Source organism: Sorex fumeus, unplaced genomic scaffold, assembly GCF_029834395.1.
Source record: "Sorex fumeus unplaced genomic scaffold, SorFum_2.1 ptg000097l, whole genome shotgun sequence".
Lineage (NCBI taxonomy): Eukaryota > Metazoa > Chordata > Mammalia > Eulipotyphla > Soricidae > Sorex > Sorex fumeus.
Genome location: NW_026606154.1, coordinates 1,762,403 through 1,778,358, shown reverse-complemented (window position 1 = coordinate 1,778,358; position 15,956 = coordinate 1,762,403). Strand labels below are relative to the sequence as shown.

Genomic DNA, 15,956 nt, shown 5'->3' with positions numbered 1-15,956 from the left:
CAAGTAAAAGACTACCTTTGGGGGAGGTCAGCCAGAGCCGGAAGTCCTTCCTACATTACAGTCTGGGTAGATGAACCAAGGGGGATACCCTGTCCTCGGGATCAGGGGCAGAAGCAGGAGGAAAAGGCTCTGTCCTGGGTGGGTGTTGGGCCAGGACGCTGTAGTTCTTGGTATTCTCCTCGAACACGAGCATTTATGAATTATTAGCTGTTTAACTGACACATGAGAAGCCCGGACCGGGTAAATTAAAACCCGGCATAAGTACTTCCTCTGGGTTTAGAATCTTATGATTTACCATGTGTGGGGGGATAACCAAATTAATATTTTTCCCCTGCAGCAGGATGGCGACAAGGCAACCTTCCCCCGTTTAACGCACAGCAGAAAACGACGATTTAGGAGCTAAGTGAGGCGAGGAAGGATGGCTAGAACAGATCTCGGAGGTGCACCTCCTAGAGGTAAAAGATTCTGCAAGCCTGCACTGGGAGGTGTGGGAGGACTGGGCCTCGGCTCTTGGAGGGTTGGAAGGGAGAACGGTTCTGTCTGGTTTGGGTTAGAACAGCGGGGAAGGGAGAAAATGTATTTGAATCCAAGGGAAGCCCTGCCCTTTGGATCTAGGCCACAGCCTTGTTTTTTTCTCTGCAGTGGCTTTTCCGCAGGCAGACTCGAGGTCTCAAACATTCGTGAATTAAGCAAATATTTCACGAGCACACGGTGTGTGCAAGAAAATTGGAAGTTCGTGGAATATGGCAGGTAATCAGCAAGGCACCCTGCACACGAGGGGTGGCCTTTCGGTTGGAAGACCAGGACCCAGGAATCAGGTAAGCAGGGCCAGCTGGTGTCTGGCTTGGAGAAACTGTAAGTAGGAGTCTGGGTCCTGAGGGCATGCAGTTGCCTGTGAAGAAAGGACTTAAATGCTGATATTTAAGGCTGAGGAGTCAGCTTGGCCTAAGGTGGGGCCACCCCAGGCTGTTCCGGAGCTGGATTGGAGTGGGCTGACCAGAGGATGCGGGGCTAGGGTGGAGGGTGAGGGGAGCTGGGGGTGCTGCTCTCCCCATCCTTAGGACCAATCTGGGATTCAGATGTTTGCTTTTTGCAGCCAGCAGCCTCTGGAGCAAGCCCCACCAGGATGTGATGTGGCTGAGATGTTTTTAAGTTTTAAACAATCTCCCAGCTGAAGCCAGCAGGGGCCTGGTGGGCAGCCAGGAGCTAGAGGCCAAGGAAGAGGCCCTTGGAGGAACTGGAAGGAGCTTGCAGGCCTGGGGTGCACATGTGCTTCCCTGGTCTTTTGGATCAGCACCTGGGAGGACCCCGTTAACACTGCAGGGGGACTGTGGTGGGAAGTTAGGGTCCAGGAGGCTACCCAGTACCATCACCTCAACTAAACCAAGCCTGGGCCTCTAGGAGGGCGGTTTTCCTCAAGCACTGATTCTCTTCAGTATTCTGAGGGGGGAGGAAAAACATCACTTTTCCAGTTTGTGTATGTGTGTGTCTCTGTGTGTGTGTGTGTCTGTGTGTGTGTATGTGTGTGTAAAATAAGATGAGCTACCAAAGAAATGTGTCTCTTACTATGGGTAGTGCTGGCTTAGGTTCAAGTTCTCTTCTGGAAAGAGACATTTAAGAGCAAACATCTAAGAAATGCTGACGGAATGGAAAACGTTTGGCCATCAGGGTCAGCCAAAACCAAGTTCAAATATAACTTCTGCCATGAACTAGTTGTGTAAACATGAGCGTATTATCCTCTCTGTGCTTCAGCTTCTCTTTCTAGAAAACAGGACATACAATATGAGAAGACCACCAAGGTGCCATCGGTGTGTCGAGAGCCCCTTGCTCCCCGAGTGGTTGACTTGGGACAAATACTTTTGGAGCTCTGCATTCACTTCTGAAAGATGGAACAATGGGTTTCCCACCTTCATAGGATTTATGGTGATCTTCATATAATTTGGGTGCAAAACTTCTCACATAGATGACCAGTCAAATCTGTTTGCCTCTGCCTCAGTTTCCCAGTCTGTAATGGAAGGGTTTGGGATAGTTTGTCCATCTGCCCAAGTTTTTCTACAAGATTGGGGATTTAAGTTGTCTGATTCCCCTAGACTGCCTCTTCCCTCCCCCAGGTTTTGTTGCCAGAGGGTGAGAGGTGACTCATCAGGAGGAGCACTGGGAACAGGGTAATTTGGAGCCTGTTTTTCTGGGAGGTGCCCTGGAGAGAAGGAGATGTTTCTCTCCTTTTGGATAGATTTGGAAGCAGAACTCCATCCCTCAGCTGTTAGCCTTTACCCAAACAGACCCTGTCTCCAGCTGCCGGGAGTGTGGGAACCACTAGGCTCCAGCTCTGAGAAATCCCTTCCTCCCTGAGCATTCCAGAACCCAGCCCTGGTCCAGCTGTCACTGAGACCGCCCCCCTGTTGTCCAAAGAGGCTGGTGCTGGGACGGGAGAGCAGCAGGCCCTCTCTCTGTGAGGACAGGCGTGGTGGAGAGAGCTGAGGTCCGAAGAGAGGGGAGTGGTAAGCTGGGACAGATGACCCCCTTCTCTTTTCCTCTCTCACCCAGCTGCCTGTTTCCTGCCCGTCTTCATCTAGCTCTCTGTGGGATTCCTCTGCCTGGGTGAGCAGCTTGCACCCACTTCCTTCCCGCCTCTCTCCCTGGTCCAAAATATTTGCAGACTGTAACTTTGCAAACCATTTCAAATCTACTTGAAGAATCTGGTTTCTTTTCCAGAATCCTGATGGGTCTCAGCTACCCAGCAACTCAGCCCAGTTTTTCAAGACTCTCCTCAAGTAGACAAAGAGGACCTGGGCCAGGGGTGGGGGTGGGGGTGTTCAAAGCATCTGAAGCACAGTTTTCCAAGTGCATCATGCACATAACAGGTAACACGATTGTCAGGCTGGCTGCAATCTCTGCTGTTTATGCAACCTGTTTGGAGCACAGATTTATGGCGTCAGTAAAATTAATAGGATAAATGCATTATCAAATATATCATACCTATTTATCCTATGGACCAGCCACCACCATAGGATAAATAGGTATGATATATTTGATAATGCAGAGATGCAATCCTAGTTTCTTAAAGGATTGGAGCACATGCTTTACATGCATCAGTCCTTGGCCCCATGTAGTACCCAGAGCACTGCAGGGAGCACTCCCCAAGCACTGTCAGGTACGATCCCCAAATCTGGCCCTCCCACAAAATAAATAAAACAGAAAATAGTGATATAGATAGCTCAACAAATGAAAATACTATATTAGTTTCCTTAGTAAGAATATGTTTGGAGGGGCTGGAGAGATAGCACAGCGGGTAAGGCGTTTGCCTTGCACACGGCCGACCTGGGTTCAATTCCCAGCATCCCATATGGTCCCCTGAGCACCGCCAGGAGTAACTCCTGAGTGCAGAGCCAGGAGGAACCCCTGTGCATCGCCAGGTGTGACCCAAAAAGAAAAAAAAAATATGTTTGGAAAAAATAATAATAAAGGAAGTACAACAGTGTTTAGTTCAGCTATAAGCAATAGTTTTAATCATTCAGAATGAACTTTTATGTAGTCAAAAATTGTATTTCATTAAATTAAAAAATGTTTAGGTGTTAAAAAATTATATTTTAGCTGCATGACAGGTCAGAAACAAGACTGGAGTGATATTACATGAGGTTAAATCCCATCTTTCATAAAAGAAATTCAAATGGCTTGGTTTTTTTTGTTTGTTTTATTTTTTATTTTTTGCTTTTTGGGTCACACCTGACAATGCACAGGGGTTACTACTTCTGGCTCTGCACTCAGGAATCACTCCTGGCTGTGCTCAGGGGACCATGTGGGATGCTGGGAATTGAACCTGGGTCGGCTGAGTGCAAGGCAAATAGCGCTGAGTACCCACACTGTACTATTGCTCCAGCCCCATTTTGATTTGTTTTGTTTTGGAACCACATCTGACATTGTTCAGAGTTTATTCCTGGCTTTGTACTCAGAAATTACTCCTGTACGTTCAGGGGACCATATGGGATTCCATGGATAGAACTTGGGTCAGCCATGGATAGAACTTGGGTCAGCCCCATGAAAGGCAAACATCTTACCTGCTGTGCTACTGCTTTGGCCCCTCAAATGGTCATTTTTAGGAGAGGTGTGTAACTCAGGTGAAAGACCTTGCATTCTTGCCCAGGAACAGCTTGAATGTGGCCTTCACCATAGTAAACTTTAAAATAAAAAAATAAAAAACAACCAGTATTAATTAGAATTTAAAAAATATAATTAGTTCTGTTGGGCTGGAGCGATAGCACAGTGGGTAGGGCAGCACAGTGCGTAGGGCGTTTGCCTTGCACGTGGCTGACCCGGGTTCGATTCTTCCGTCCCTCTCGGAGAGCCCGGCAAGCTACCGATAGTATCCCACCCGCATGGCAGAGCCTGGCAAGCTCCCCGTGGCGTATCCGATATGCCAAAAACAATAATAAGTCTCACAATGGAGATGTTACTGATGCCCGCTCAAGCAAATTGATGAACAATGGGAGGACAGTGCTACAGTACTAATTAGTTCTGTTCTTCGAATGATCCAAGTTGGACATTGCCGCCATGGTTCCAGAGCAGGGAATACATACTCTGCATTGGTATAATTGTGTTTGTTCGGGACATGGGGTTTTGTTTTAGGGGGCAGTTTTTAAAAAATTTTCTTTGGGGGCCACAATTGTATGTGCTCAGTATCACTCTGGTGGCCATATGTTCTCAGGGACTGAAACAAGCTCTAGGCATGCAAAGCAAGCGTTTACTCACTTTACTATCTCTCCATTCATTGTTTCGCTGTTAGCTTTTAAGCACAGTGCTTGGACAGTATTGGGCTCACACACTAAATTTTTGTTTAATAAAGCATATGCATACAATTTCATAAATGCTACTAAAATCATCTTCATCAGGAAAGAGAAAAAGAAAAACGTTAATGTGACATGACTCAACTTCTTTTTAAATTTTCTTTTAACTTTTTTTTCTTGCGGTGCTGGGGATTGCAGTCAGAGCCTCCTGCTTGCTAGGCATGTGCTTGAGCTATTTCCTTTTGCCTCTAGAACCCCATTTTGGTCTTCCACTTTTTTTAGGGGAGACACACAGCACTGCTTGGAAGTCGTTGCTAACTTGGTACTAATGCTGGGGTGAGCTCGGGGTGGGCTGAGGGAACGGCATCTTAAGCTAGTACATGTGGAGTATGCAGTCCATCCCCTTAAGCTATCTCCCCATCTCCCCAGCCCCCTTACTCGTTATTTTTTAAAGTGTTTGGGCCAAGTGCTGGAGAGATAGCACAGTGGGTAGGGCGTTTGCCTTGCACGTGGCCGACCCATGTTTGATTCCCTGCATCCTATATGGTCCCCTGAGCACTGCCAGGAGTAACTCCTGAGTGCAGAGCCAGGAGTAACCCCTGTGCATCGCCGGGTGTGACCCAAAAAGCAAAAAAAAAAAAGTGTTTGGGCCACATGCGGTGTGCAGCGTTGCTCAGGGTTTACTCCTGGCAGTGCTCAGGGGATCATATGGGGTGCCAAGTCTGGAGCAAGCAGGCAAGAGCCCTACCCTACCTACCGTACTCTCTCTCCATCACCACCCCCAACCCGCCTTTACACTTTCTGTAATGTAGATGAAATACCAGGCGAAATAGCAGGACGATTTTGGAGCTGGGAGTTTGGTTCAGGTTAAGGATAGGTGGGGCTAGAGGTGACAGTGGTGACAGTTTCTCACCGAAAGCCTCTGACAGGCACCCGACTTAATCCAGGAGAAGCCCCACTGCCGGCCAGTGCTCAAGAGTGACCCTTGGGGCTGGGCTCTGGGGACCATTTGTAGTGTCTGGACTAGCAACATGCAAGGTGCGTGCCTTACCTCCTCTCTGGCGGCACATGCCAGGAATTTTGGTCCAAAACTCATGGTGGAGAGTTGAGCGCCCAGATGAGAGGCCCCGAGCACAAGGCCTGCTGGCTCACTCACCGGATGTCAGAGGCGCACGGGGAAGGGGGCGCTGGCGGGGCCCGGTGTCAGTCAGACCCACATGGTGAAGGGGGCGCTGGAGGGGCTCTGGGGGTCAGTCAGACTGCACAGGGAAGGGGACTCTGGCAGGCCGGGATGTCAGTCAGACGGGTATGGTAGCTCTGGAGGGGCCCCTGGTGTCAGTCAGAACTGTCCGGGAAGGGGACTCTGACGAGGCCCCGGGTGTCAGTCAGACTTGCAGAGGGGACGGTAGCTCTGGCGGGATCCCAGATGTCAGTCAGACCTGCATGGGGAAGGGGGGGTCTGGCAAGCCCCGGAATGTCAGTCAGACTCACATGGGGAAGGGGCTCTGGTGGGTCCCCGGATGTTAGTCAGATCCGCACGGGGAAGGGGGATCTGGCCGGGGCCCTGGGTGTTAGTCAGACCCTCACAGGGTTGGTAGCTCTGGCGGCCCGATGTCAGTCAGACCTGCACAGGGATGGCCACTCTGGCGGGGCCCTAGATGTCAGTCAGACCCTCACGGGATGGCAGGCCTGGTAGCCCCAGGTGTCAGTCAGACTCAGGGGGATGGTAGCTCTGGTGAGTCCCTGGATGTCAGTCAGACCTGCACAGGGAAGGGGGATCTGGCGAGCCCCGGAATATCAGTCAGACTCGCACGGGGAAGGGGCTCTGGTGAGTCCCTGGATGTCAGTCAGATTCCAACCGGGGAAGGCGGAACTGGCTGGGCCCCGGGTGTCAGTCAGACCCACACGGGGATGGTAGCTCTGGCGGGCCCAATGTCAGTCAGACCTGCACGGGGATGGCGCTCTGGTGAGTCCCCGGATGTCAGTCAGACCCTCACAGGGACGGAGGGGTTTGGCGAGCCCAGGAATATCAATCAGTCAGACTCGCAGGGGGAAGGGGCTCTTGTGAGTTCCTGATGCCAGTCAGACCTGCACGGGGGTTGGCCGCCCTGGCGAGTCCCCGGCTGTCAGTCAGACCCTCACGGGAAAGGGGGATCTGGCGAGTCCCCGGATGTCAGTCAGACCCCCACAGGGACGGAGGGGTCTGGCGAGCCCCGGAATATCAGTCAGGCTAGTCAGGCTCGCACAGGGAAGGGGACTCTGGCGGGACCCCGGAAGTCAGTCAGACCCGCACTGCACGGGGATGGCAGCCCCGGTGAGTCCCCGGATGTCAGTCAGACCCGCACGGGGAAGGGGCTCTGGCGAGGCCCGGGGACCTGCTGGTGGCGACCCCCGCGGCGGCTGCCCGAAGCCCCCCATGCGGGACCGCAGCAGCGTGCGTGTCGCGCGGGGTGGCGCGTCTGTCCCCTGAGGGGCGCGTGGCCACTTCCGGCGGCGCGAGCCAGGCCCGCGAGGCCGCGCGGAGCCGCCTCCTTGGAGCGACGTCTCGGGGCGCCCGTGGCGCGACCCCCGGCCCCTCTCACGGCGTCCGTGTGTGCCCGCAGGTGGCCGTCATGCTGCCCTGGCTGCTGCTGGCCTGCGCCCTGCCATGTGCCGCCGACCCGCTGCTGGCCGCCTCCGCCCGCGGGGACCCCCACGAGGGCGCCCCTCAGCTCGTCTGCAGCCTGCCCGGCCCTCAGGGGCCCCCCGGACCCCCGGGAGCGCCGGGACCCTCGGGGACCGTGGGAAGAATGGGCTTCCCCGGCCAGGACGGCCAGGACGGCCCCGACGGGGACCCCGGGGACAGCGGAGAGGAAGGTAAGAGGGAGCCCCTGGGGGGGGAGGGCAGTTCCCGCTGATGGGGGGACTGGGGTGGGGGTGGGGGGGGGGTGACACTGTGTCACACACTGAGGGGAGTCATAAGCAAACGGGTCTTCTCCTAAGGGAAGGGAGGCCCCGCTGGATCCCACCACCGCTGCATTCTGGCTCTGCTAGGTGTGGTTAAAAAAATAAATAAATAAATAAATGAGGGGCTGGAGCCATAGCACAGCGGGGAGGGCGGTTGCCTTGCACGCGGTCGACCCGGGTTCGAGTCCCAGCATCCCATAGGGGTCCCCCCCCAGCACCGCCAGCAGTGATTGCTGAGTGCACGAGCCAGGAGGAATCCCTGAGCATCGCCAGGTGTGACCCAAAACGCAAAAATAAATAAATAAATAAATAAATAAAATAGAAAAATAAGTTAATAAATCTTAGACTATATTTACCAGCCCAACACCACCACCACCACAACAACAAACTGGCGTTGATCTCGTTCTGTTAGGAAACAAGTGTGTGTTTATTTAAAAACCCAGAGCAGGGGTTGGAGCGATAGCACAGTGGGTAGTGCGTTTGCCTTGCACGTGGCGGACCCGGGTTCGATTCCCAGCATCCCATATGGTCCCCCGAGCACCGCCAGGAGTGATTGCTGAGTCCATGAGCCAGGAAGAATCCCTGTGCATCGCCAGGTGTGACCCCAAAAGCAAAATAAATAAATATATTTTAGAATATATTGGGCTGGAGCGATAGCACAGCGGTAGGGCGTTTGCCTTACAAGTGGCCAACATGGCCGACCCAGGTTCGATTCCTCCGCCCCTCTCGGAGAGCCCAGCAAGCTACCGAGAGTATTCGATATGCCAGACACAGTAACAACAAAGTCTCCAATGGAGACGTTACTGGGCCCGCTCGAGCAAATTGACGATCAACGGGAGGGCCTTTACCTTTACCTTAGAATATATTACCAGCCTAACAACAACACAACAACAACCTGGCGTTGATCTCGTTCTGTTAGGAAACAAGCGTGTGTTTATTTAAAAAGCCAGAGCAGTGGCTGGAGTGATAGCACAGCGGGGAGGGCGGTTGCCTTGCACACGGCCCACCCGGGTTTGATTCCCAGCATCCCATATAGTCCCCTGAGCACTGCCAGGAGTAATTTTTGAATGCAGAGCTAGGAGTAACCCCTGAGCATCTCCGGATGTGACCTAAAAAAAAAAAAAGCCAGAGCAGTGCATTATTTAAAACCTACAGGAAGGAAGAGTGAGCACTAAATCTTGTGTTCCTGCCACAGAGGCTCCAGTGATGAAGGGAAGTCTCCTCAAATACTCACCATTTAATTGGGAGCAAATGATAAGAGGCATGCCCTCCCATTCCCTCCCCCATCCCTCCCCCCACCATTGGAATGTTATGTCCCCACCCGATGGAATTCACTGGCTCACATGACAGGAACTGCAGGATTCAGAAGCAGATGTTGCTGTCATGACTCTGTTTCTCACCCCTCACTGGGTTTTCACACCAAGACTGGAAATCCGGTTATGGCTATGCGGGGGCTGCGTGCCTTTCTCCAAAGAGCCAGTCTCAGCATAAACATCTTCCTTAAACATTTGGTTGTTCTAGACCTTTGCCAGCAGAGGTGATACCGCCATCTGATAGGATTGAGTCATGTGCCCTCCCCTGAGTGGGTGTGACTAGGTGGTGACAATCACTGGTCCCTGTGATTGACAGCCTCACTGGGCCCACATAATGTGGTAAAGGGCAGTGTTTCTCAGGCGGCATGCAGACACATTGAATTCTCTCTGCGGGCCTTCTCAGTCTTGACATTCCTCCTGCCCCTGAATACTTTTCACTTTTTACCTCAACTACTTTTTGCTGTTAGCAGAATCATCAAGTATACAGTTTTGTTTTATTTCTCATTAATGACTTTTAAAATAGTGTTAATAGGGGGCCGGAGTGATAGTACAGTGGGTAGAGTGCTTGCCTTGCCAGTGGGTAGAGTGCTTGCCTTGCGTGCATTCAATCTGGGTTCAATCCCCAGCGTTCCATATGTCCCTGAGCACCACCAGGAGTAGTTCCTGAGTGCAAAGCCAGGATTAAATCCGGAGTATCACCAAGAAAAACATGACCGGGGGGGAAAAAAAACACCAAAATAAATAAAATGGTAATGGTTGTAGCTTGAGTTATGATGGTATTAAGCACTGGTTTCCCTGGTACCTCATTCTCTGAATACCTTGGGGGAGTAGACTCATGAGTGTAGAACTGGCCAGTATCCCTGATGTTCCCTGGATCCTAGAGCAATGGTAGGGGACTGTTACTGTCACTGTCCTCTCATTGTTCATTGATTTGCTCCAGCGGGCCCAGTAACGTCTCCATCATGAGACTTGTTGTTACTGTGTTTGGCAGATCGAATACATCACGGGGAGCTTGCCAGGCTTTGCCATGGGGGCGGTACTCTCAGTAGCTTGCCAGGCTCTCTGAGAGGGGCAGAGGAATCGAACCCAGCTCGGCCAGGCTGGCTGTGCGCAAGGCAAACGCTCTACCACTGTGCTATCACTCCAGCCCGGTGGGGGACAGTGATAGGTATATCTCTGCAATTGACTATCCCTCTTGACCACAAGTTATAAAATGTAGGTTTGGATCTGGCATGAGTTCTTACCTATCATGTATTAAGTCTCTGCTGAGAATTAATTCAACACCCCTAGAAAGTTAGTGTGGAGAAATGAAAAGTCCTGAGTTGTGTAGCCCAGATAAAGCCTGGTCAACTCAGGCCTAGTAGAGAGTAATATCCAATCCTTCTCCCCCTCACATATACTATCCCTGAAAAGGCAAGTCAAGTCACTTTCCCTGAAATTTTTCAAAAGGTAACCAAGAAGGTAGCATCCTGATAATCTTCCTTTTCTGTTTGCCTTTCCCTAAAACTCTAACCCAAAATCACTTTTGTATTTACTTCTTTTTTTTCTTCTTTTTGGGTCACACCTGGCGGTGCACAGGGGTTACTCCTGGCTCTGCACTCAGGAGTTATTCCTGGCGGTGCTCAAGGGACCATATGGGATGCTGGGACTCGAACCTGGGTCGGCCGCATGCAAGACAAACTCCCTACCCGCGGTGCTATCTCTCCAGCCCCTTACTCCTCTTTTTTAGACCTTCCTCTCATCTTTGTTTATCTTCATTTTGCGAGAAACAGTTTTTTCAAATCTTCTATTTTTTTTTTAATTGAATCACTGTGAGATCCACGGTTGCAAAGTTGTTCATGATTGGGTTCCAGTCGGGGGATGTTTCAGTACTCATCCCTTCACCAGAGAAATACCTTTTAGATTTGTATTTTCTCCATTATTTTTATTTTTAGTTACATAAACTGCAATTACATGGTCATTGTAATATATTCAAAGAAAAGAAAATAAAGCAAGAGTTCTCAATTACTATCCCTTCTCATCCTTAGTCCCAAGGATTTGGCTCAAGTGGTAGAACACATTCTGTGCATTTTCAAGGTCCTGAGTTCAATCTTCAGAACCACATGGCTCTCTGAGCACTGTAGGGTCTCCTGAACACCACTCAGTATATGGCCACCACAACAATTTTTTGTTTGAGGGGGGAGGTCATACACCAAGCAATGCTCAAGGGTTACACCTGGCTCTGCACTCAAGAATTATTCCTGGTGGTGCTTGGGGGTACTATATGGGGTACCTAGTATGGAACTGAGGATGGCTGCATGCAAGGCTAACAGTCTACCCCTGTACTATTTCTCTAGCCCCCACAACATTTTTAAAAAACAATCACTCCATTCATCAGAGGTATCACTACTAATTAGTGAGACATACAGCTTTCCTGGTCTTTTTCTATGTATTTAAATATGTCTATGATAATACTAGGCATTGCCAGGCATTTGACATAAACAATGTGTTCCTGAAAATTGGATGTTCAGTGAGCACATATTACTTGAAATCGATTTCCCAATTACTTAAATAAGAACATTTTAAATGTATAACCCAAAACTGTACATCACAATTAAATGCATGTATGTGAAGCAGAGTACTTTGCTAGGTTATAAAATGCCCAAAATACTGCTTCCAGATTACCTAGTTCATTCGGTGTTTAGCGGATAGTTGCTTTGTGTATGGTGATGTGAAGATTGTACTGTAAAACCAGCAATCTCCAGAAGTAGACTCCTTGATTGGCATGTGATATGCTTTTTAAATAGTTTCACCCAATTCTGCCTATTTAAAAACTGCACTAATTGTACACTTGAGTTTGGATGACTCAAATGCTTACCCGTGTATGTTTTATTTATACTGCTCTATTGGAGAGATAGCTCAATGTACTGAAGCATATGTCACATGGTTGGGTCGTTTTCTATTTTTATTTTTTTTGGTTTTAGGGGCTACACCTGGTGTTGCTTAGGGTTTACTCCTGGCTCTGTATTCAGGGATCATTCCTGGCGGGGCTCAAGGGAACATATGCGATGCTGATAGAATCCAGATCACCTGCATGCAAGTGCCTTACCCACTGTACTATTTCTCCAGTCCTGGAGCATGTTTGTATGCAGCAGACCTGGATTCAGTCCCTGTCACTACATGTTCCCTCAAGCACCACTGGATCACTGAGCTAGGAGTAACCTTCAAGCAGTACTGGTTGTAGTCCAAATACTAAATTTAAAAAAATTAACAAACAATATGCTATATTGAGACCAAAGTGGTTATACAGATTGTAAAGCACTTGTCTTGCAAGAAGCTGACCCTGGTTCAAATGCCGGGCATGGCATATGGTTCCCTGAGCACTGCCAGGAATGATCCTGCACACAGAGCCAGGAGTAAGGCCCCAAAATAAAAAAAAAAAGAAAAAGTAAAATTTGTGACTGGAGTGATAGTACAGAGGGCAGGTAGGGAGTTTTTCTTACACTTGGCCAACCCAGGTTCAATCCCTAGCATCCTATACGGTCCCCTGAGCACCACCAGTAATTCCCAAGTAGAGAGTCAGGAATAACCCGAGTATTTCCAGGTGTGACCCGAAAGCTAAATAACAATAAACAAATTAGATGTTATATTGGAACATATATAGTTCAGCAGTAGAGCACTTATCTTGCATATATGAATGAATGGGTTTGATCTCTAATACTGAAAAAATAGAATAAAGTGCTGTATTGTTTATTATACATATTTCCCATATAGTCATTGACCAAAACTTTAGTATTTAGAGGTACATACATTTAAAATGAAGAATTTGAAAATCAAGAGACATTTTAAAGTAAAACATTATCAGGGAAATCTTCCACAATAAATGCCAGCAAAACTGAGAGCTTATGCCTTGAAATTTTTTTTTCACTTTAGAGAAAGAATAAGTATGGTGGTTTCATCTCAACAAACACATTCTACTGTGTACTTTTCCTTATTAAATATCTCAGAGAAGTTTTAATAGATGCATGGGAATCTGCCTCGTTTTTCTAACTCTTATATTGAATTGCAGAGTATGGATAGGTTGTCTTTTTTTTTTTTAACTATTTCCCTTTGGGTGGGCATTTTTTCATCGCTTTTGCCACTGTAACTAATGATTCACTAAAAGTGGACAGGAATCTGGGAAACTAGTCAGGGATTTCACTTGTTTGAAATCAAGGTTTCTTCTAGTTATCATCTCAAACTGCTATCAGCACAGTCCTGCAGGAAAAGAGAAGGGTTTTACCATTAATCCTTTTGCCGGATGCATACTGGTTCTGAAAGATGAGAACAGCAGTCTTCCCCCACCATGGTTATCCAAGTTTTCTTTTAGTAGTTTCAATTAATAGCATGAAAATATGCACAGTAAGAGTCTTGAGAACAAGAGAGAAAGATCACATTTATATAATTTTAATTGAAGTGAATTATTGGTATAGTTCTATTTAATTATAATTATAGTAAGTTTCTGACTGTGTTTATTTTATTTCAATTTTGACACGTGATTAACCTAATACATTAAAACTTAGTATGCCTCATTTATCAATTTAGCTTTGTAATAGCTGTGTATAAAGGGAAAAAATAATATATACTCACTGTTGGGTGCTGTCCTTGATTTGGGGCATTTCTTGGGGACTTAGAAGGGATCCTCCTGGGGGTAAGGTGGATTGTTGAACCATCATTGCCATTTTCCAGATAAGAGAAGGGCTGTAGGTTATGCCATCCAGGTTTGCCCCCATTTCTGTGCTACTCCAAAGCCCTTTTATTTCTTCTGGTGTACAAAGACTCATTTTTTAAGGATGGAAAGTGAAACCCACAGCTTCTACCTGACTCTGTAAAGCCCCTCATAACACCAGCTGCTCTGTCTTCCAGGTCCACCTGGTCGGACAGGTAACCGGGGGAAGCCAGGACCAAAAGGCAAAGCCGGGGCCATTGGGCGGGCCGGCCCTCGAGGCCCCAAGGGGGTCAGAGGTGCCCCAGGCAAACACGGCACTCCTGGCAAGAAAGGACCCAAGGGGATCAAGGGGGACGCAGGCCTCCCAGGTCCCTGCAGCTGTGGCAGTGGCCGAGCCAAGTCGGCTTTCTCAGTGGCAGTGACCAAGAGCTACCCACGGGAACGGCTGCCCATCAAGTTTGACAAAATCCTGATGAATGAAGGTGGCCACTACAACACATCCAGTGGCAAGTTTGTCTGTAGTGTGCCGGGAATCTACTATTTCACGTATGACATCACTCTGGCCAATAAGCACCTGGCCATTGGCCTTGTACACAATGGCCAGTATCGCATCAGGACCTTTGACGCCAACACAGGCAACCATGATGTGGCCTCAGGCTCCACCATCCTGGCCCTCAAACAGGGGGATGAGGTGTGGCTGCAGATCTTCTACTCAGAACAAAATGGGCTCTTCTACGATCCTTACTGGACTGACAGCCTCTTCACCGGCTTCCTCATTTATGCTGACCAGGAGGACCCCAATGAGGTGTAGATGAACAGACGGTGCCATGCCTCCCGGAGGGAAAAAATTTGTGGCCTGGTGCTTGCAGAGCAAAACCCCACAATTCACTGTGGGACTGGGAGCAGGAACTTTGAGATTCAAGCCAATTCCCTCTGCCTCTTTTTATTTTCCACCATTAAATCCAAGCTTGTGCATTCATCCTTTCATCTATGTGGTGACAAATTCATCAGTGTCTACTGTGTGAAGCGCCATACTGTTTTGAAGGTGCATCAGGGAACATGACAGCCAGAAACAGACTCTGTCCTGGTGGATTCTCATTCTTATGGGAGATAAATGTACAAGCAGTTTATTTACTACTTTAGGACAGAAATGCACATGCCATAGTCAGGAGGAATAGGAATAACAGGAGACAGGGAAGACATTAAAAACATTTTTTAGCTTTTGTTTTTTTTTAGTTGTCCTTACATCCAGTAAAGTCTAAAAATGTAAGCTATAGTGATAACCCAGGGGACTCTGGGAGAGCTCAGGGGCATCATATATAGTGCTGGGGGTAAAATTTAGATCTTCGGACTGGAGCAATAGCACAGCGGGTAGGGCGTTTGCCTTGCATGCGGCCAACCCGGCTTCGATTCCCAGCATCCCATATGGTCCCCTGAGCACTGCCAGGGGTAATTCCTGAGTGCAGAGCCAGGAGCAACCCCTGTGCATTGCCGGGTGTGACCCAAAAAGCAAAAAATAAATAAATAAATAAATAAAATTCAGATCTTCACACATTCAAGACATGTGTACTACATTTTTCCCATACCCTCAGCACTACACAAAGAGTATGCTTTTGTGGTACTTTATGGTTATCTGTATCTACATACAAATTACTTTAAGAAAAATAAATAAATCTATCTTGCAAAATTCTTCTGGATCTGGGGCTGGAGTGATAGTACGACAGGTAGGGTTTTTGTCTTGCACATGACCAATCCGAATTCAATCCTTGGCATTCCAGTAGGGTCCTCCAAGCACCTCCAGGAGTGATCCCTGAGCACAGAGCCTGGAGTAACCCCTGAGCACTGTCAGGCGTGCCCTCCACCAAAAATTCTCCTGGATCTGATTGGCAGGCCCCTTGATTTTATTAGCACTTTAGCAGAATTCCAAAGGGCTCAATGGCCTAAAGTGCATGCTTTGCATAGCAAGAGACCAGGCTTCAATTCAGGCACCTCATGGTTCCCCCAAACACTGCCAGGAGGAACTCCTCCCACTTCTCCAAGCACATAGCTGGAAATAACTCCTAGTTGAGTACCACCAGATGTGACTCAAAAAGCATAATAAACAAAAAAATCAATGCAAATTTACCATTCTTTCTGCGTTAGATTGAAGATCCACTTTGTCTACTCATTTTTTTATTCTCTCCTGATCAAATTTAATTTTTTTAAAAAGTACAATCTCAGGGCACT

At 48.5% G+C, this 15,956-nt stretch overlaps 1 protein-coding gene across 2 annotated transcripts; it reads left to right on the top strand.

Annotated features, from left to right (window-relative positions):
* Positions 1-714: 714 nt before the first annotated feature.
* C1QTNF2 (C1q and TNF related 2) lies at positions 715-14,678 on the top strand. 2 transcript variants are annotated; one of them, XM_056133115.1, is made up of 3 exons: positions 715-818; positions 7,388-7,640; positions 13,928-14,678. In XM_056133115.1, the coding sequence occupies exons 1-3, from the start codon at positions 744-746 to the stop codon at positions 14,539-14,541; spliced, it is 942 nt and encodes a 313-aa protein (XP_055989090.1). In that variant the 5' UTR covers positions 715-743; the 3' UTR covers positions 14,542-14,678. The 2 variants fall into 2 exon arrangements, with proteins under 2 accessions (XP_055989090.1, XP_055989091.1); XM_056133116.1 differs by lacking the exon at positions 715-818 and adding an exon at positions 2,532-2,601.
* The last annotated feature ends 1,278 nt before the right edge of the window (positions 14,679-15,956 follow it).